At 32.1% G+C, this 22,795-nt stretch overlaps 1 protein-coding gene across 9 annotated transcripts in view; it reads right to left on the bottom strand.

Annotated features, from left to right (window-relative positions):
- The window catches only part of Mipol1 (mirror-image polydactyly 1), a 400,912-nt gene that overhangs the window by 110,504 nt on the left and 267,613 nt on the right, over positions 1 to 22,795 (bottom strand). For all 9 annotated transcript variants that reach the window (XM_058584489.1, XM_058584488.1, XM_058584490.1 and 6 more), the window contains one exon: positions 1,718 to 1,812. In XM_058584489.1, coding sequence (XP_058440472.1) covers positions 1,718 to 1,812 — 95 coding nt within the window. The remainder of the gene's footprint in view (positions 1 to 1,717; positions 1,813 to 22,795) is intronic.

The following is a 22,795-nucleotide window of genomic DNA, read 5'->3' as shown; positions in this document are numbered from 1 at the left end:
TCTCTCTCTCTTTTTGTTACCAGAGATTGAACCCAGGGATGCTTAACTACTGAGCCACATTCCCAGCCCTTTTTAATTTTTTTTAGAGACAGGGCCTCCCTGAGTTGTGTAGGCCCCTGCTAAGTTGCTGAGGCTGGCTTTGAACTCCAGATCCTCTTGCCTCAGCCTTCCAAGCTGCTGTGTTTACAGGGGTGTGCCACCACCCCCGGCTCTGTGTTACTTAATATTGTCTTTCTCTCTTGTCTTTTTCTCTTTTGGTACTTGTGGATTGAACATGGGGCATTCTACCACTGAGCCCTTTTTAAATTTTATTTTGAGATAGAGTCTCAATAAATTGCCGAGGCTGGCCTTAAATTTGAGATCCTCCTGCCTCAGCCTCCAGAATCACTGGGATTTTAGGTGATAACTATCATGCAAAGTCAGATTGCTCCCCTGGCCAGCCCCTGCTTTTTTAAAAAAGCATGCCAGTCAGATTAGGATTCATCCTAATGACCCCATTTTAATTTGACTGCTCTGTAATGACCCTATTTCAAAATGAATTTTCAAAACATTCTGAGTACTAGAGGTTAGAGTTCAGCATACCTGTTTTGGAGGTGACACATTCAATCCATAACAACCAACTGCTGCAGATGTCATTGACACCTTCAAAGCTGTCATATACTTTTCATGTCATATACTTAAGTATTTGCAGTTACATAAAAATATCATTCACAGTCATTAGATGTGTTACTAGAAGTGACTATTTAATGCATTTGTCATGATGACATTTAGCAATATTGTAATGTAAAAACTTCATAATTGTATTCCAGTAAAACTGATTTTGATTTAGTTGCATTTATCAACATTATATTAAGAAGAGGTTCAAATTAATAACAAAAACAACTTTCAGTACAACTTCAGTTAGTGAATTCACATTTCAGACTTGAGGTTATTTTTAATATTAGTAGTTGAAAAATCTGTAGGGCATGAGTGTTTTCAAACTTTTTTTCTAAACCATGATTTACTGTGAGAACACATATTTTGCATATAACCCAATATATAATCTTATCCCTCTCTTCACATACACATCAGAAAACTGACACAAAAATAAAACAGTATTTATTCTTACTATACAGGATACAATCTGACATTTTCTATTCTATTTCTTTTCATTAAAAATGCTATGGCTCAGCGGTAGTGCACTTGCCTGGCATGTATGAGGCATTGGGTTTGATTCTCAGCACCACATATAAATAAATTTAAGAAGAAAAGCCAGTTTTAACTTTTTGAATTAATTTTACAACTACTGGAACATAAACTAATTAAGTCAGTTAAAAATCCTTTAGAGACATTTCTTTAGAAACTTCTCATAAGTATACTATAATAGTTGAAAAGTTACTATGACTGCTATTGACATAGTATTTAAAAAACGTATATCACCTTAGAGGTGGCATTTAGATGGGTAAATAGTTCAATAGCTAACAAGGTTTCATTTAGACATCTAGTAATGAGTTATGTAAATTTTATAATTTTGGTGGGAGTTTAAATTTTACCAAATGCAGGAAGGAAAAGAGGTAGAATGATGAAATTTTTGGCTAAATATTTTTAAAGTTACAAAAATGCTTTGAATGTGTAATTTTTAATTTTACTTAAGTATCTCCTCATTCACTATTGTGAAATTAGGTAGAAACATTTCCCAAACAATATTTATTTAAGCCCAAGCTAAAAAGAATTTTACCTGTAGTAAACTCGTAGTGTCTGGATTTCTTCTTCCAATTTTTTGTACTGTTCAACTGCAGCTTCTCTGGCTTCTTGCATCGATAACAACTTTGCCTGTAAGTAGTTAACACTTTTAAAATTTCAATATTAATTTTGTGGTGTTAAAAAACAGTAGTACAGTATGAATAGAGGTCTTACATTTCTGGGAGCTGAAAAACTTATCAATATTTTTATTAGTGTCTTAATTTCACAGACAATGATTAAAATGTATTAATAATAGAAATACCAAAGACATGAACAGTAAATTATGAACTTTGCTCATTATTAAACTTCTACCTTATTTTATCTGTATCATCAGATATATGCCCTTCTGCAATGTTTAACTTTATACACAGAATTCAGAATGTTGTACATGGGTTCAGAGCAATATCTAGGGTAGAGATAAGCACAATGGGTGTTTCACATATAAATTGAATGTGGCTTCACTGCCTAATCACATTAGATTTTCTTTTAACTTTATTAATAGTAAATCTCAGAAAATTCTAAATATGTTGCCAAGCCATCTTTGATATTTAATGTGAAAAAAAATACCTGACATATCTGATTCTTACAGAAATGATTTAACCTTTTCAATTCCTTTATGTTAGGTGAAAAAAAAAATCCCTAAAAGGCAAATGTTAGCAACTTTGAATGCTAGAGATTTCAAATTAAATTTATTTTAACTGATAACTTGAAAACATAAAATTATTCTAATTAAGTAATGTGATGTTTAAACACGTGTATATTTTTATGATGTTTAAATCAGGTTAAACTCTAACTCCTTAAACAGTTATCATTTCTTTATGGTGAAAACTTCAGATATATACTTTTTAGTTTTTTGAAATGTAGTGTTATCTGTAGTGTTTTTGATAGGGTTAAAACAGTAATTTCAAAACCTTTTGCTGTCTTTTCACCATCATTCACACTAGATTTTAAGAAATGCCAAAAGGGTTTTCAGCATAGCTTTTTAAATATAGCACCAGTAAGCAGATTTTAATATTATTAATTTGAGATTAAATTTGCATGAAAAGATTGTTTTTTACCCGAAATGTTGTTTGATAGATAACACAAACACAAAGCAATCTTATTGTCACAAACCTCACAAACTACATCAATGCCAATACTTAAAAATAATTGAAAGTTTCAAGTGGAGTTATAGAATGTTGCTGAATCCATTGTGATTTCGGTGGGATTATTTTCTTGCATAAGAATGCAGTCATAAGAAAAATAAAAAATCCTAATTATAGAAAAATTAATTAGTGTAATGAAAGTGAACAATAGATAATGCCATTTTTCTATTTTAATAATGGAGAATTATAAAAATGTGCAGCAGTTTCGATATTTGCATATAAAGTTTAGGCACAAGATATTAATTTGTTCTCTATCTGGGCTAATAAATTCTAACAAAGGGTTCTCTTTGTAATTAAACTTAAGATGTTTGAATGCTTACTTTAACATGGTGTATTCCATAATTATAGATGAAACACTCTAACAAATAAGGAAAAATCTTTTAAAATAAAAAAGTAGGATTTTTTTTAATTGTACATAGACACAATACCTTTATTTTTTTAAGTTTATTTTTATGTGGTGCAGAGATTGGACTCAGTGCCTCACACATGCAAGGCAAGCACTCTACTGCTGACCTACAACCCCAACCCAAGTAGTTGTTTTTGACATCAATAATTAACCACTTCCCCAATTTTCACTGTACCCTAAAGTATGGACTGTAATGGTACTTTGGAAGGCACATATACTCACTATGACTAACAGCAAGTTAAAAAGAATCACACAAAAAAGGTCACATTGCATTCAGTTCAATAAAACTTCAAATATCCTGTTGCTTGTATTTAAAATACATCAGATAATAGTCAGGTAACAGAAACTTTGAAAAATATGCCAGTGCTAAATACTTTAGGTGATTATTCTGATTTTTTTTAAACTGATAGTTCTGCAAAGAATAAACACAAAAAACTAAAACCAAACAAAAAAAGCAATGTTCTTTTAGGAAAATACCAAAATGTAGATCTTTGATTAGAAACTTCCATAATGAAAATGGATTGTGAGAACTTAAATTTCTCATGCTTAAGGAAATATTGAACATTTCCCTTTCACTCCCACATTTAGTTGGCAATGAAGATGCAGTGTTGCTTCATAAACAATTCAATTTCTTATTCTCAATGTCTAATTTTCTCTCTACACTCTGGTGACTATGTCAAGGTTATTATAAACTTTCTGGCTTTAAATCTCCTTACTTTATCTGGTCATGCTGTCTTTGGGGGAAAATCTCCTTACACAATGGCACAGGGCTACTACTTCAGACCTAGCAGCTAGGATGAACTTCATTCCCTATCACCTCAGATACAAGATCCATGTTCTCTCATCAGAGTACTCCATCCCACTATCCCAGATGAAAACTGATTCCTGATGACACCATTTGTACTCTTAGAGCTATATATGCCAGAAGACAGACGCAGATCTACTTCTTAGACTTCCTGGGTAAGTAAATCCTTTTTGTTTCAGAGCGGGACATTGTGTTAGTGAAGTTTGAATTGAATGTCTGTTACATGGAGCATTAAAAACTAATTTTAAAGTGCTGTTTACTTCTATTGTATTTCCCAGATTCTTCATTAACATAATTCCATCACACTATAAGTAAAAAAATGAATTTTATTTCAAAATATTAAGGAAATTAGCAAATTATATTTTTCTTGTTTTTTTTTTTTTTGAGCATACCATTCCCATTTTCTGGCAATTTCTTCTATAAAAACTGCATGCTATCATCTAGGTACATACTCACATAATTAAATGCATACAGTAAATAAAACTAATGAAACTTAGGGTAAGAGAATGTTCGATGTAAAGTAAGTCTCCCACTTCCATTCTTCAGTACTACATATCCCCTCTAGTGAGATTGCCAGTTACCTTTTTGTTGTGTTTCCTTCAAGAGATATTCTATGCATTTACAAATAGAAACTGCCATATTTGTGTTTTTGCAAATAAATACATCCATTTATAAAATTGAAAAATTGACAGCATAGATAATGCCATTTTTGGCATTATCTTGCTTTAAATTTTTTAGAAATTTTATATTTTGCTTTAAATTAAAAAAAAATCAATCATCCTGTCCCACAAAAATCACATTACCAGTCATATCTATTTCCTTCCCTCACAGACATAAAGTAAAACATCTCTGTGAGTTGGGGTTCATCATTTTCAAGAATATTTTATACTTTACTACACAGTTATATCCTTATAGATATTGTATCTTTATGTATTCATGGACAATTGTTTTTTGGTCAGTTATTCATATTGATACATGTATCTTTTCCTATAGTGTTTTTTATACATACACTGTGATTACTGATATATTTGGACTTGTTTTTACACATTACCTCATATTTCACAGTAAGCATACTTTGTTTTCTTTCCCCTCAGACTTATGTTGGAATAAATTTTCTATATTTCCCTTATACTATACTCTTCACATTCTCTATATATGCTAATTGAAAAAAACACTTTTTTTTGGTACTGGGAACTGAACTCAGGGGTACTCAACCACTGAGCTACCTCCCCAGCCCTATTTTGAATTTTATTTAGAGAGAGAGTCTCACTGACTTACTTAGCACCTAGCTTTTGCTGAGGCTAGCTTTGAACTTGAGATCCTCCTATTTCACCCTCCTGAGACTCTGATATCATAGGAGTGTGCCACCGCGTCCGGCTGTAATTGAAAATTTTGATAAAATTACTGAAAATATATTTTTGAGCAGTCTACAGTGAGTCAGGATTTCTATAGAAAATTATAATTTTAAGTGAACATGCTAATACAAGCTTTATGCTTATACTCATTTTTTAAGGTAAAGTTTTTGTTTTATCAAAACAAAACATATATGCAATATCATATAAGTATGCACATGGATTTTTAAAGTCAGGGTAATTAAATCATAATTTGCATAAAGCAACAATTCACCCATTTTCAGTATATAGCTTTTTATACACAACAACTGATGTGATTTTTGTCCCTACAGTTTTTCTGTTTCCTAGCAAGTTATATACATAAATATGATGCAGTCTTTGAGTCTGGTTTCTTTTATTTAATATAATACTTCTGAGATTGATCTATATTATTGCATGTATCAGTAAATGATTCCTTATGTCACTGAGCAATATTACTTTCTGTGAAGGTACCACAATCTAAGTGACATTGGATTTCTCTTATTTTTGGCAATTATTAATAACGGGGCTCTAAATATCTGCATACAGGTCACTTTGTAGACATTTACCTCCATTTCTTTTGAGTAAATATCTCTAGAAGTAGAAACGATGAGTCCTATGGTAAGTGTGTGTTTATATACTTTATAAAAAAATCATTGAACTTGCTGCATATGTTGAAATAACTTTAAAGCATCTATGCTTAACTAATACCAGTACTTCTTATTAAATGCCTATCTATATAGGTTAAAAATGTATCAAGTGCTTGAAATATGTTTTATAACCTATCTTATAACAACCTATTAGATAATTCCAATTATTGCTATTTTATAAGTGATAAAACAGGTTCATGGATATGAACTTAAGTAACTTACAAAATGTAAGTTTATACTTAAGTAACTTATAAATATAACAGAGCTAATGACTGGTGGACTAAAATGCAAATTCAGGTCTGTTTGACCCCCGAACACATAATTTCACTTTATACCACTGTATAATATTCTATGATAACCATATCTCTATATCCAGGTAAAACAATGGAATCAAATCATCAATTGGTAACAGAGTTATCGACAATATGGAGGTTCACAGAATAATGAGAATGTGTTTTCCATCTTCATTATACTTTTAATATTCCTAAAGGGATTGAAAAAATATTGGTTAACTATTAGGTTAGTCTCATATAGTTAAATGCCCCATTGTATGCCTATCTTGAGTAGTCATCTAAATATGACAGCCATTTGTACTGGTATTGTATTAGAAATGAAGAACATTGTTTCCTTAGAGTTTTATCTAGTAGTTTAGGATGACAGAAAAAGAAAAGATTACACTGTTTATAACATTGAACACTACAGGTTATAGGTATTATGGATAAACTATTATTATCCTATGTTCTGATCTTATTATGTTTGGTTTGAATGTGTTTTTAATAGTTATAATCTGATACAGTTAAGCCTTCCTTTGGTAACTCCAAGACCATTAATGGAAATCTATTTTTATGATAGAACAGAAGTAACTGATTGTATGCTTGATATCTGCTAAGTAAAGAAGCATACAGTACAAATTAAATCACAGAACCAGACAATTTTAGACTTGGAAAGGATTTTAGAGGTAATTTAGTCCCTTACTTTATAGATGAGGAGATTGTTGCTAATACAACATGTACAGAAAAACATCTGTAAATTATCCAGGGCTAATTAGAAAGAAAGCCAATAAGAAAGAAAGTTGGAACTAGAATACAAATATCCAGAAAACACTGTATATTTTGCTATATGCACCACATTTCAATACACTATAATTTAATATTATGTTAACAGTTTTAACAGGATTATTTTCCAGGGTAGCCATGAGTATATACTATTGTGGTATACTACTAAACATATCTGTAAGAGATCTAGTTAGATATTTTTATAAAAATATGTCTAGTTAAACAATTGCTCAAGCAATATGACTAGAGTCATCATAGAATTTTAGTTTTTAACCTCATAAGCAATCTAGGGACCTAGTAGAAAATCAGATAGAGCACTGATGTCCAGGATATATAAAGAACTCAAAAAATTAAATACCAAAAAAACAAACAACTCAATCAATAAATGGGCTAAGGAACTGAACAGACACTTCTCAGAAGAATATATACAGTCAATCAACAAATATATGAAAAAATGTTCAACATTTCTAGCAATTAGAGAAATGCAAATCAAAACTAAGATTTCATCTCACTCCAGTCAGAATGGCAGTTGTCAAGAAGATAAGCAACAATAAGCATTGGTGAGGATGTACGGGGAAAGGCATACTCTTACATTGCTGGTGGGACTGCAAATTGGTGCAGCCAATCTGGAAAGCAGTATGGAGATTCATTAAAAAAACCTGGAATGGAACCTCCATTTGACCCAGCTATCCCACTCCTCAGTTTATACCCAACGGACTTAAAAACAGCATACTACCGGACGCAGCCACATCAGTGTTTATAGCAGCACAGTTCACAATTGCTAAATAGTGGAACCAACCTAGATGCCCTTCAGTAGATGAATGGATAAAGAAAATGTTGTATAAATATACAATGGAATATTACTCAGCATTAAAAGAGAATAAAATCATGGCATTTGCAGGTAAGTGGATGGAGTTAGAGAATATCATGCTAAGTAAAATAAGACAATCCCTAAAACACAAAGGCCAAATGTGTTCTCTGATAAGTGGATGCTGATCCACAATGGGGGAGGGGGAACATGGAAGGAATGGATGAACTTTGGATAGGGCAAAGGGGAGGGAGTGGATGGGAGGAGACATGGGAATAGAAAAGATAGTGGAATAAGATGGACATCATTACCCTAGGTATAAAGATGAAGAAATGAATGGTGTGACTCTACTTTGTGTACAACCAGAGAGATGAAAAATTGTGTTACATTTGTGTATTATGAATCAAAATGTATTCTGCTGTCATGTATAACAAATTAGAAAAAATAAATAAATTAAAAAATATATAAAAAGTCAATTTGTATGTGTTAACTTTTACATTTGCCATAGTATGGGAGAAAAATGTTCATCATTGAAAAATATGATTGTGCTCTATATGTGTAATATGAAATGAATTGCATTCTGCCATCATGTATAACAAAATTAGAGATAAATAAATAATTTAATTAAAAAAATTCCTGAGGATCAGAAAAATAAATCCATGTCTCCCTTAAAAAATTAAAAACTATTATCAAAAGGGTAAAAATTACCAGATTTCATTTATATACCTTTTTCAAAGAAGACTTGGATTGCTCACCATAGCATACTGACACAGCATAATGTTCCCTAGAGGTGATTCCTTAGAGGGTGTTACATTTTATGCTTGCATCATGACTTTCAGTTTATCCAACCAGAGCTGATCAGGTTCTTCACTCAAAAATAGTCATACATACACTGTCTAGTGACCTATCAAGTGGTTTGACATGACAGAGGGATGATGAGAGCTATGGGAGAACCAAAAATCAAAACATTAATTAATAGACAGAAACTGACTGAGAAACAGTGAACAGAAGACATGGAACACAGAAATGGAGAGCAGAGAGAGGTGCACAAGAAACACAGCTATCTCTGAAACCAGAATGGGTGAGATACCATCCTGAAACTGTCCATTTTGGCAAGTTACTAAAGCTTTATGTGCCTTTATCTTCACCTACAAAAGTGGAATAATGGTGCTCTATACCTTAGAGGGCTGATAGTAGGAAATAATCAGATGAAATCTGTAAAATATTTAAAATGGTGCCTGGCACACAGTTAGTACTACAATATGTGACTATAAAGTAAATAACAAGAAAACAAAAAAATAGCGTAATGGTGTTTATGGTTTTCCTCATGATTCTATGTATCTTTACCAAAAAAAACCCTGTGTTGACCAAGGTAAAAAGTACATGTTTTTCGTTATTGGTGTAATATACCATGTAATTTTCCTTCCAGAAAAAAGTATGCAAAATGAAATATTTTTTCAAGAAACATCTTTAAACATAAGTTATGGAATTTCATTGATCATCTTTAAAAATAGAAAATGTTTTTGAGACTTGATTTTAGGGGCTATAATTCATCATGTATCATTTAAGTTGGAGGCTGTTTATCATTAATATCAATACTACCACTTATAGTAATACTTAGAATTTGTATAGTTATATGATGTTTATGGAACACGTTATTTGAGAGATTAGGAGCTTGAAAAATTTTGTTAAATGAATAATGCTATTTCTATCATTTTAGAAGAGAGGAAAATAAGAGATTATTAATTACACAGATTGTCCATTAACAAAAAGCAGAACCTATAAATAAACCTGGTCTTTGTCTAAGTACAATATAGTACTACAATTTATATTATAAATTTATAATGTTATATATATATATATATGTATATATAATAAATGTTATATATGTACACATATATATTCATTAAAACACACATACACACATATATGTATATGTGTGTGTATACTAGCTAGGTACTTTTCTAAGTACATTAGATATATTCATTTACTTATTTCTCATAACATATCTTTGTTAAGAGTTGTTATTACTATTCCCATTTTACAGAAGAGGAAAATGCTAAGTAACTTACTAAATGTCAGTCAGTTAATGAATGATAGAGGAAGGATTTGAATTTAATCTGGCTCCAAAAACCTTCCTCTTAACTACTATGCTATAAACACTAGGCAAAATTTGGGACTTTTAAAATCTGATGTTAATTATTATCAATAATTGTAGTATGTAATTTTATATAAAGAACTTGCTTTAAGAATTGTTTTTTTTTAACTCAAATGATTTATTTTAATATGGCACCCAGATCTTTCTTGGAGGCATATATATGGTTTTGGAATGTTAGTCCCTTTAGTGACAAAAGGCCACCTCAGTGTTCCCTTAATTTTATAGACTGTTGGTAAAAAGATAATGTTACAGCTTTTTGGATACATCAGTAATTGCATATAACTTAATTTTAAGGATAATGATGAGGATTTTTCTCTACTACAGTAACTGTCTCTCCCAAAGAATCCTGCCATTTGGGGGCTTAGGGGATTGCACAAGACTCCAAGCATTTATCTACTTACCCATAAATTAGGAAAGGTAGAGAGAGAGAGAAAAAAATTTCCCTACTGGATCTAGCTAAGAATCAACAACCTTGTTGTGCATTTGAAAGTTTCCTCTAGCTTTCAAGATACCAGTTTCAGTGCTAACCTGAATTCCATTCTATGCTTATTTCCTAGTTCTTCATTTAATTTTCAATCCAGACACACATGTATGTTTATTTGCTTTCAGTTTCTGCCTGGCTCATTCTATTCTCTGTGGATCCATGAACATTAAGCTTTGATATGTTCACTTTAACCAGGCTTCTGTGATTTACTGCCAGAAAAAGACACAGGCTTAATTATTCAGTTTTGTGTTCTCTGACCTAATGCTCTAAATTCTGACATCCCTATTTTAATGTTCCATTTCTAAATCTATAAATCTTCCCAGTTGTAATTGTGCACACAACCTATTTGACCACAACTCCTGAATGTGGTCCCTTGGATACTGTTTAATCCACACAGGCTACTAATAACGGTTTATATATTACAGGACTTATTCCCACCCAAAGCAACTCTTTGGCTTTTTCAAGACACTAAATCCTAAAATATAAGTTTGTATATTAGCAGGCAAAGACAAAGATGAAACTATGAAAGCAGCAAAAGATAAAGGGCACATCATATAAAAGGAATCCTCAATAAGATTAACAGCAGATTTCATATAAGAAAATATGAAAGCCAGGGGCAATCGGATAGCAAATCCAATGTGATGAAAGAAAACACCCCACATCCTTGCCAGCACTTGTTATCTTTAGTATTTTGGATAATAGCCACTTTTTGGGTATTTATTAATTAATTTTTGTCTTTTATTAGTACATTATAGTTATATATAATATTTGGGTTCATTTTGGCAAAATTATACATACATGGAATTTGATTTTCTCCATTTAATTTTCTCCATTTCCCTGGATAATAGCCAATTTCAGTGGGGTACGGTAAGCTCTGATTGTGGTTTTTAATTTGCATTTTTCTGATGATTAGTAATTTTTTTTGTATATACCTCCAGGCCATTTGTGTGTCTTCTTTTGAGAAATGTCTATTGCCCATTTTAAATTCAGTTATTTATTTAATTTTTTTTTGCTATTGAGTTTTGGAGCCCTTAAATATTGTAGATATCGACCTCCTCAGATGTATAGTTTGCTTTTCACTTTTAGTGTCCAATGGAACTTACTTGTTAAGCCATAATGTGAAATGTTTGTCTTGAACCACTTCTTTGTGCATGAATTTAGACTGTGGAGGGTTTCTTTTCCTTTTACTTCTAAGTTGGATGTACTCTATCTCAAAAAATGCTACCATTGCTAGTTAGGTGTTAGATGTCTAGCCCCAAAGACTTCTTTTCTACACCCTTTAAAAAAATATATATATATATATATACACACACACACACACACACACACACACACACACATACATATTTTAGATGTTGATGGACCTTTATTGTTTTTATTTGTTTGTGGTACTGAGAATCAAACCCAGTGCCTCACACATGCTAGGCAAGAGTGCTACCACTGAGCTACAACCCCAGCCCCTACACTTTTATACATATATATTTAGTTGTAGAAGAACAAAATACCTTTTTTAAAATTTATTTTTATGTGGTTCTGAGGATCAAACCAAGTACCTCACATATGCAAGGCAAGCGCTCTACCCCTGAGCCACAACCCCAGCCATTTTCTACATTTTGAAAGTCACTTTCTAATATATGCAAAACCACTGACTACCACAGTGGCTTCACTAAAACTCTATTCTTCACTTGATAAGACTTGCTTTTTAATATCTAGAAAAAATGATTAATTGTGTAGTATTTATGGTCTCCAGAAACATATATTATTAAATTTTCATCTCCCATGCCATACTACCTGTTCCTGAGGTCATTTCCTCAAGAAAAAAAACATATATGCAGGAAAACACTAAACATTTCAGTCAGAACATGGGTTCCTAGGCTGGGGGGTACAGCTGAGTGGTAGAGAAGTGTTGCTTAACATGTGGCTTCCTCAAAAAAAAAACCACTCTCCTTTCTCATGGCAGAGTACATTCCTTTCACTAAGCTCTCTGGTACTACCTAAGAACATGAGCACACAGAGAAAATTAAATTCTTATTTAAACTCAAGAAGCAAACATTTCCCAAAATGACAATATTCCCCTCCTTTTCACTTGAGTCGTAAACATTTCTCTACATGCCAGTGCCCTTGTATTTAGTTAGAATTTTAGCCAGAAGTATTTTGTTTATTTGTTCAGGATCATGTATGTTTTTTCATTACATCTATAGTACACTTCATCACCTGAACACCTGCTGAACTAAACTTGTCTTGCCAGCAAAAAATTTTGAAATTATGCAATCTGCAATTCAGTCCATGGCAAGCACTTGGGTAGAATTTCTTCTATACCTTTCAACATCAATTTAAGCACTGCTTGCATAGAAATATTGCCAACTGAAAAGTTAGTGAAGCAAGTTTAATCAAGTAAATTTGACTATCCTTTTAGCTAAGAACTTCTCAGATGCTCATATTAAATAAGTACCAAAATCAATGTCTATCAAATTAACCATAACATTATTCTAAATTTTTTCTGAATGTGGTGAAAGCAAAATCAGTATGATAATGTGATCATTAATTAAGGGGCACATTTTTCATCCATCAAAAATATTTTATGCATATGGGCTTTAAAAAACATGATTATGAAAACAACTACTGAACAAACTTAGCCATAACTGAAAAAGTATATTCTTAAAGGAAAATATTTCAATCAATTATATTTTACATGCCAATTTTTAAAATAGACAAATAAGTAATTTGACATGTACATATTAATATGTAACTAGCAAACTCAGAAGTATAAAACGCATAAACATAAAGCTCAATAAGCAAAGCTGTATGAAATATATTTGACTGAAACTGCTCATAATTTAGTATACTGAAAGTATTCAAATAAAAGAACTATTAATTTTTAAGTCTTTCATTTGTGAAATAAGTTTTATTCAGGTGTCTTAAGTGCAAACCCATAAATTTCTTATTCATTTATTATAAAAAGCAAAAAGAAGCAAAGATATCTGAATTAAAGGCAACTTTTTAAAAAGATCAAATCACATTATAAAGAAAAACAGACTAAGCAAGATTTCACAAATATGCCAAAAGTTTTCTTAAATACTTGTAAGTTGATATTAAATAAGTGAGCTAAATTCTTACAGAGATGGATAGCTTAAATAGTTTTAACCAAAGGAAGAGGACTTGCTACACCTGACTTCATTCATGTTAATCAACATATGCAGAAATTTAAACAAAAATTATGCATTTGAATGTGGAAATTATTTGGGAGTTGTGCCTAAGCATGTGAAAAGCATAAGAAAAAAGAATTCCGTTTCCTTTTGGATGCTTGAGACAACAGCAACACAGCCTAGGGCACACTGCTGCGGATTTTAACAGTTGTATGGAACTACTCAAAATGCTTTTGATCCATTTTATCTTGCAAGTTAGCAAAGAAATGTTGCAATAAGAAACACCAACAAAGATCTGAAAAAGTTAAGCTCTGGATTACCATATTGTGTTCTCCTGCCATTCAATGCTTCATACAAAGGCAGTGGTGTTCAAAGTAAGAAAAAAAAAAAAGTGGGGGGAGAGAGAGAAAAGAGAAACTGGTCTCAGAAAGTGCAAAGCACAAAGTAAATAATATTCTTCTACATCCCTTCTTTTTCACAGATTGGATGTTAAAAGAGTTGCAGCAATTAGGCTTTTGTTAATTACCAGCTGTTGAAACAGATGTGTTGACTATCCTTATTAGTTAACAGCTGGGTGAGAAGAACAATTGATGCTCCCTAAAACCAACAGCCAGCTGCTCTGCAGTAATTATCTCCAATTAATAATACAGGTGATAACAGCAAAAAGCTCCTATGTCTTTTTCAATAACTTTGGCAGTTTCAATAAGTATGGCTTTATCATTACATGGTAATACAGAATACATTTATTACAACAAGTAAGGTTGATGTATTAGAGTCGCATTAACTTTATGGTAGTTTCCATTATGCAATTTCTGGAGAAAGAATCAGACAAGTGCTAAAAGTAGAAGCAGACACTCTGTACGCTTTTATTTATCATATTTCAAATGTCACTGCCAACTCACTTCTCTAGAACTAACAATAATAGCTAAGCACTTAAGTTCTTTGAAAGAGAGAAGCATAACTAAAATCTGTTCTTTTTGATTTCCAGGTGTTTTCACTGATTGTGTTTTATATTCAGTTCACTGAAGCAATATATTTTCTCTTGGTATGCCTAAATATCAGTGTCTTGTTCCCTAGCTTATATTTCCTAGGTGACTGGTAGAAGCAATTTTACCAAGCCCCCAAATAATTTACCTCTGAGCAGTAAACATTTCTTGTATACAAAGAGATCAGCAAAACAAATAAGCAAGCAGGAAAACAAGAAAGAAAAAAATTTATTTTGTAGAACTACTTTATGATATATAACATTTAAGTTTCTAATTATGATAAAGTAAAAAAGAAATATCATAATAAACCATACAAATAAAATAGCAATGATTATATTCTAAAATCACTTTTACTATTTCCTATTTTTAAATATTCATATTAAAACTTCATTTATGCAACAGAAAGGGGAGGAATTGGGGAATGAAAATTGATCAAATCATGTTATGTGCATGATTTAAGAAGCATAACTAAAGAGAAGCAGGTATGTCAGTATTTCACGATGAATCCCACTATTACATATAACTATAATGTAACAATAAAAAAATCTTAAAAAGCTTCATTTACATGAATGTACATTAAAATAAAGATTTAAACAGACATGGCAAATCACCTCTGTCTATGAAAGAGGTATCTACAAGAATTTACAACCATATCTATTCACTAATTAGAGAACACTTAAAGACACTGCCTTCCTGAAAACAAGGATTAGAGCTGGATGAATACATCCCTTTCACAAACCTTCCTCAAGTCTCTGTTGGGTCATCATAAGCAGCTTGTTCTTTCAACATTAAATAGAAAAGTCTACTGATTATTAGTTCTGAGTGCCTCAGTTAGGCAATAGGACAATTAATAGGAACAGAAACTTTAAATAACATGTAAATAAAACATTTCACCACAAGAGACTGTAATAAAAAATAGTGAACAAAGATGAAATTTCTAAAGCAATATTATTTAGGTTGCCATTTGGGTAATATGAATGTCTGATACAAAAAATATTAGTTAGAAACCCTCTCACCTCATTCTATGTAATTGTGGTTTCTAAAGCAGGAATTTCAACATTTACATAATTATAAAACAAGAGTGATAAGTACATCGTCACTCCCCACCCCCTGCCAAAAGTTATTCATTTCTATGAATAAAACTTCCCATGAGAATCTGTAATATCTAAGATTCTGTAATTTACAGGGAATCCCCTGATGTATGGGAGGTAACAAAATGTGTAAATAGAGGAAAAATCTGTTAGCCTTGAGGTTTGAAAGTCTCTATTAGGCTACAGAATTATTCTGATTTCTCAGTTCTGAGACCTAGTTTCTCAGGATAACAACAGCAAGGGCAAGGCAAATATCTTCTGCCCTAACATTGGGCAGCTGTCCTTTCCTTCATCACAAAGCACATCTGAGAAGTACACAAACAACATGGCAGTGGGTAATACTTTTCTCTTCTCTGTGGAATGGAACAGGTTGTAGTTACCATCTTACAAGCCTACCACGTCATAATTGTGCAGGCAGGCATGGTTACTACTGAAGCAAGAGGGCTGCTGCCCTCTCATCATTGTATCCAATGTGGAGATAAGGCAGAAGTCAAATCTGTTTTGAAGCCACAGTTCCTAAATTCGTTGCTGTTTAAAAATAAGCCAAGAAATTTACAAATTCTCCCTTCTGCAAAAAAAAAAAAAAAAAAGAAAACCAATATGTAGTGAACATCTATCTGACTGTTATACTCAGTTGCTTTAAAAGCATTGCTGTTTTTTTCTGAAGTTTAAAAATACTTGGGCCTAACCTAGATTAGGACTCAAATATTCAGAGGTGCTTTCAATAGGCAGTACCTGAGATATACCCTTTTCACACCAATTTCAATACATTTCAAATTAAGAACTTCATAAGATGGCTTAATTACCTGGTATAAACACCTGCATTTTCTCATCTATAAAATATGTGCCAACTGTTCATCATGTCTCTTCAGTCTTGATCATGACAGACTCATAAACATTCTCATGGTTAAGTCTTTTGCACTGTTTTCCTATGCTTCATTTTACCTTATGCAATAAATCTATTATAGCATTCATCCAATTTTATCTGAATTTTTTGGTGTATGTATCTCCTCAGTAGATGTCAAATTTCCTATCCCCTTTTTGTATTTACAGAATGTAGTATATAAGATCTAATTAAACATTTTAAATAAATAAATATAGATACTTTTAAATCAGGAAGAAAGCTTTGTCTAAAAATGGTTCAGTGTTGTGAATGAAGCTCAGTGGCACAGTACTTGCATAGCATGTGAGAGGCCCTGGGTTTGGTCCCCAGAACCACAGGGGGGGAAAAATTATGGATGGAACTAGAGACCATCATGTAGCACAAAGTTGGACTCAAAAAGTCAAAGGTTGTATATTCTCTCATATGTGTAAGTTAGAGAGAAAAAAATACTTTAAGAAGGGACCTCATAAATGTAAAACGGAGACCATAGAGCGGACAATGGAGATCAGGGGGAGGAAGAGGGTAGGGATAGGGGGATTGAAATTGATCAATTCATGGTATGTGCATGTATGAATATATCACAATGAATATTATTATGTGTAATCATAATGCACTAATAAAAATTTTTAAAAAATCCTAAAATAACTATGGTGATATAGATTAGTTCTTCTTCCTATCATCTCCATCAACCAAGTCGAGCTCCCAGAAACAACTGTTTATACTTTTCAGCTTTTTCTTTGGGTATTCCTTCTATATGTCTATATCATCTGCTTATATCCTTATAATCAGAATCATGAATTGTAGAATTGGCTTTTGGTTATGATATCTGAGGGCTTAGCTCTTTTTAATCAACTCCTCCTGATTTTTCTTCCTACCTTTATTGTCTCAATTTAGGATGTCTGTCTAACTATATCAAAATTCTTGAAAAAAAGTTCACATTACTATGATTATAAAAATGAAATTTTATAAGTCATAAGTGTGTAATATCACATATTATAAAGACAGGACTTCTTAAAGTAGGTTACAACAGCATCTATGTCCCTATGAATAGGAAAATCTGTTTTTTTTTTTAACTGAAATAAACAACATGACTTTACTCAGTCTCATATTCAAGACACTAATTCCAGTTTTAAAGCATCTTATAATTGATGTATCTAATAAATAAAGGAAAAACTTTGAAAACAAAAACAAGATTTTTAAAAAACATCCTCCACCCATATCACCTATCTCTTAAATTTATTTGGAATACTTTAAAAATGTACTTCCATGCCATCTTTTGGACTTTTCTAATTATATGTACTGTATTTTGAATACTCTTTCTTATACATCACAGTTAAAATGATCATTGTTTATATTTATAAATTTTGAGATATGCTACCACTATGGTTTTGCTATGGGTTGAATGTGTTCCTCACAGTTTCATGTGCTCAAAGCTTGGTCCCCTATGTAACAGTCCTGAGGTAGTGGGCCACTAAGAGATGTGGGGGTGCTATCTCAGAAGAGATTAATGTACTTCTCACCAGATTAACTTAGTTCCTGTGAAGTGGGTTATTATAAAGCAAGGCCTCCTTATGATGTTGACCCCTTCATGTACTGAATAGCTAGTTCCCTTTCTGCTTCTCAGCCATGTGGTGATACAGCCCCGGAGGCCCTTGCTAAATGCCGGTGCCACGTTGTTTGGAATTTCCAACAACCAGAATTGTGGGCCAAATAAATCTCTTTTCTTTATACATTACCTCAGATATTTTACTTAACCAACACAAAATGGACTAAGACAACTACCTTTCACTTATTTTTATACAATGTCCCTCTCTCTTTGGAGATCTGTTTCAATTTTCTTTTGGCTGTTATGCTTCTCTAAGTAATTCCCAGAAAATAAATAGGTTCTTTTAAACTTTTACTTGTTAAAAAACAAGTCTTTGTTTTGTTCTCCTGTATACACGCTATTTTGTCCAGATATAGGAACCTTAGATTTAAGTATTTTCCTCTGAAATTCACGTAGTTGCACTATTTTGCATTCCAGTGTTGCAGGTAAGAATGTGATACCAGTGTAAAGCTATTCTTTTGCAAATAATCAGTTTTATGCAATTTCATAACAAATGTTATAAAGATATAACATTTTCTCTTTATTATCAGCATAATGCCATTTACCTAGCTATGCCTATAAATTTAGCATGTTTATATAAAATTGCATAAGCAATAGGTAATTAAAAAATTTACTCAGTTGTTCTAATAACTCAGTTTTCTTCAGTGCAAGTGAGTTTTCTTCTATTGCTTCTTTGAGTATTGTTTCTTTTAATTTTCTTCTAAACTGAGACCTGTCTTCTACATATTAGGTTTTCATTTCACTCCATTTTCTTGAATTTCTTCTTAGTGTTTTTCCCTTTGCTGTTCTAAATCACTAGTTAGATTTTTTCCTGATCATTTTGTTATTCAAATCATATGCTATATTTTTTTACCTACTGTATTTTTGTCTTTTTTGATTACTCCTTTAAAATATTTTTGATTCTCCTTGTTTTGAAAATTTCCTCTCCTTTCAATAAAACGTACTCAATTGAAATTGTCATCTTTCACCAGTAAAGGAAAGGGTACAGGGAGAGTGAGAAGGGGAGAAAAAGGGAAGGTAATAAATTGGAACAAATTATATTCCATTCCTGTATAATTATGTCAAACCCCAATATTATGTATAACTGTAAAACACTAATAAAAATTTTTAAGAAGGTAAAATTTTAGTGACAACATCATATATTGGTGATTTTAAGTATGTGGTCACATTTAATCGCATCATAGCTATAGTTAGGCTCCATGCATTTTCATGAGTTAATTAAATCAATAAACTCATATAACATAAATAAAGATGGAAGAAATGTGCTTTTTTTCCATGAAGCAATCGTTTCTCTAAATTATGAACTATGTCTATGTTTATTCTCTATTTCTCATGTCTATTCATATCAGATGGGTATAGATTCTTTCAGCATATTTGAAAATAGTCATATTTGGGATAGTGATGATGAGAAACAGTGAGTAGTAAGCAGTTTCTTCATTAGGCAGACTGGGAAATTTCTCTAAGGCACATTCATTAGCTGGACAGTTTTAACTTTTTCCAGGTTCTAATAGGACCTTCCAAAGCTCAGGGATTGATGACAAAAACGGCTTTTATTCTATTGTTTCTGTCTGTGTTATTCATTGAAACTTTCAAAAGTTCTATTTTGTTTTACGTCTGTACAAGTAGCAAGTACTCCACCATTTGTATCACAATACTGACTCCATAGGACATTAGTACTGGTAGCATAAAGTGATTACGGAGCTTTGTACTATCTGTATCATGAGCTGCAGTACCAGTATCTTCAAATATTAAGCATATATGTTATGCTTTGAAGTTGAAATTTTCTAAATTAAACTCATTTGTTTCCACAAACCAAATAAATTTCTCAATGTCACTCTGTCAGTGTCATTATTTCCCCTAAAGTTATCTTAAACTTCCCCTTCCTTTCTCATATCTAGTAAGTGAAGTCTTGCTACTTATCTCAAAATATCTTACCTTATTCTCTATTCCTACTATTTTTACTCAAGAAAGTCCCAATCTTCTTTACTTCATTCATAGAATAATAGGCTTCAAGTCAGTCTTTCCTGCCTACCTATGCCTGAGTAATTGCATTAAAACCCATTAGATTATTTTCTCCATTTCATATTATCAAACCATATATATTGCCACTCCTTCATACACAAATCTTCAAAGCATATCTACTCTCCATTTCACCAATAGTAATCTTTGTCTCTTTTTCAAAAGCTCACTGTACTTTTCAACATCAGTTGTTCACAGGGTGACAAATCATTCTTGGAAATACCTTCATGGGATGTAGAGTCCCAGTTTTTGGCAACGGAGGCAGATGTTGGGGGGGAAGTCTAAGTCTATATGACAGTCAAAATCATAGAGTCAAAAAAAAACCACACTGGTTTTAGTGTCTCTGGATATAGTATATTTATCAACTTTCTGCAGTGCCACTTTTCCCCCTGAGCACTAATGTCAGCATCCACAATTTACGGTTCACGATAATGGGTCACTCATTGTTGCATCACTCCTAGTGTCACCTTAAGTACATTGTAAATGTAAAATTTTATCTTTGAATTTCTCTGTGGATGAACTGCTGTGCTTTGTACTGGTTTAATTTTTAACATTGTGAATACCATGATGTGCTTTCTAAGTGTCCAGTTAATGAAAATGAGAATGATGACAACAGGATGTCCAGCATAACTCAGACATCACCAAAAATGAAGGCAAGATGAAAGGACACATGCAAGTGGTTTAAGGAGATAAATAATCAGAGCAAAATATCCTACAAACAATGACAAAAAGAATTTGGGACTGGGAATATGGAAATGGATATGTAAAAACATGTACAAAGATTGAATCTTTGGGTTTATAATGAGACAGGAAAGTATTTCTAAATCAATCAAGGTCTGTTTTTCGTTTTTTTTTTTTTTTTTTTTTTTTGTGGTATTGTTTTGTTTTCTCTCTCAAAATGACACAATTATTGGAGCTGCTGAATTAGTTTGGGCATTCCACAAGGAAAAAAAACATTGTTATATAATTCCCTTGACTGTTCTACCAAACTGAGTAAAGATACAGTATCTTACTCAGGTTGTAACTAAAATGTCTTCCTAGATAAACAACAACAAAGGAAATCTTGATGGGAGATATACTGGCAATTAACACTGTACAACTGATTATGTTAATACTAAATAGCAATCCTGATTTTCATTGTACATCAAGTGATGTGTCAAATTATAGCAACAAGGCATGGGGCCATAGGTTAGTGTCAGAGTTCGTGCCTAGCATGTGTGAGGCACTGGCTTCGATCCTCAGCACTACATAAAACTAAACAAATAAAATAAAGGCATGCTGTCCATCTACAGCTACAAAAAAAAAATTATAACAACAAAAAATGTACCTTCTACCTACCAATATAAAAAATGGGGTTTTAAATAACCTTGTTGATTTCTATTTAAGTTTTAATAAAACTGTAGAAGACAAAAAATAACTGTTGATATCTTTTTCAAATCTAAAGTAGACTCTACTCATTTACGTGGATTTTTGGAAGACAAAAGCAAAGTTTTTTTATGTTTATTTTTTTAGTTGTAGTTGGACATAATACCTTTATTTTATTTATATACTTTTATGTGGTACTGAGGATTGAACCCAGGGCCTCGCATGTGCTAGGCGAGCACTCTACCACTGAGCCGCAACACCAGCCCCAAAAGAAAAGTTTTGGCAGTATCCATTCAATCTAAAAATTCCTTCTCAAAGAAAATTATAAGATCTTACATACATACTCAATATCTTGCACATTTTGTACACTGTACTTTAAGAAAGGGTGTGATTTTCTTACCTGTAATATTGAGGTTTCAACAACGAAAGTTTTTGGTCATTTTTCAATTTCTAGAAAATGTGCAAAATTAATGATATTTTTTACTTTTTAGAAATAAAAGAAGATAGCCTCCTTAAATATGCTCACCATGAAAGATATTAAAAGTTTAGCCTGAAAGAAAATCATTTTCAAAGTACAGAGGAAAAAAAGAATATCCTTGAAATTGGAAACACATCAAAGGAAAGAAATTTATATGCTTTTTTTCTAAGTCTGCATAATGATGATGATCATTGATAAAACCATAAGGAACCTAGATGCAAAAAAAGAGAATGATTTGCTTGAGTTGTAGCCTGCAATAAATACCCAAACAGTAAATAAAATAAAAAAAAAATAACTTTTTTGGTCTTTTTTTTTTTTAAGTAAGGCTATTTAAGAACTCAAAGAAATGCTACCCAAAAAGTACAGTATATTGGTTTCCTAGGGCTGTTGGAACAAAATACCAGAAATTGAGTGGCTTAAGACAATCGGAATTTATTCTCTTATATTTCTGAATGCCAGATGTTCAAAATCATGGTGTTGGCAAGGTTGGTTCCTTCTGGAAGCTCTGAGAGAAAAATCTATTCCATGGCTCTTTCCTAGCTTTGCGCAGTTGCCAATAACTCTTTGGCATTCCTTGGACATAGCACTTCAGTCTCTGTATTCATTGTCCCATGGTTT

The sequence above is a fragment of the Marmota monax genome, unplaced genomic scaffold, assembly GCF_021218885.2.
Source record: "Marmota monax isolate L192 unplaced genomic scaffold, Marmota_monax_Labrador192_F-V1.1 WCK01_AAM20220418_F8-fsc00001, whole genome shotgun sequence".
Taxonomy (NCBI): Eukaryota; Metazoa; Chordata; class Mammalia; order Rodentia; family Sciuridae; genus Marmota; species Marmota monax.
The sequence above is the reverse complement of the archived record's forward strand: the minus strand, read 5'-3'. Positions and strand labels throughout refer to the sequence as shown.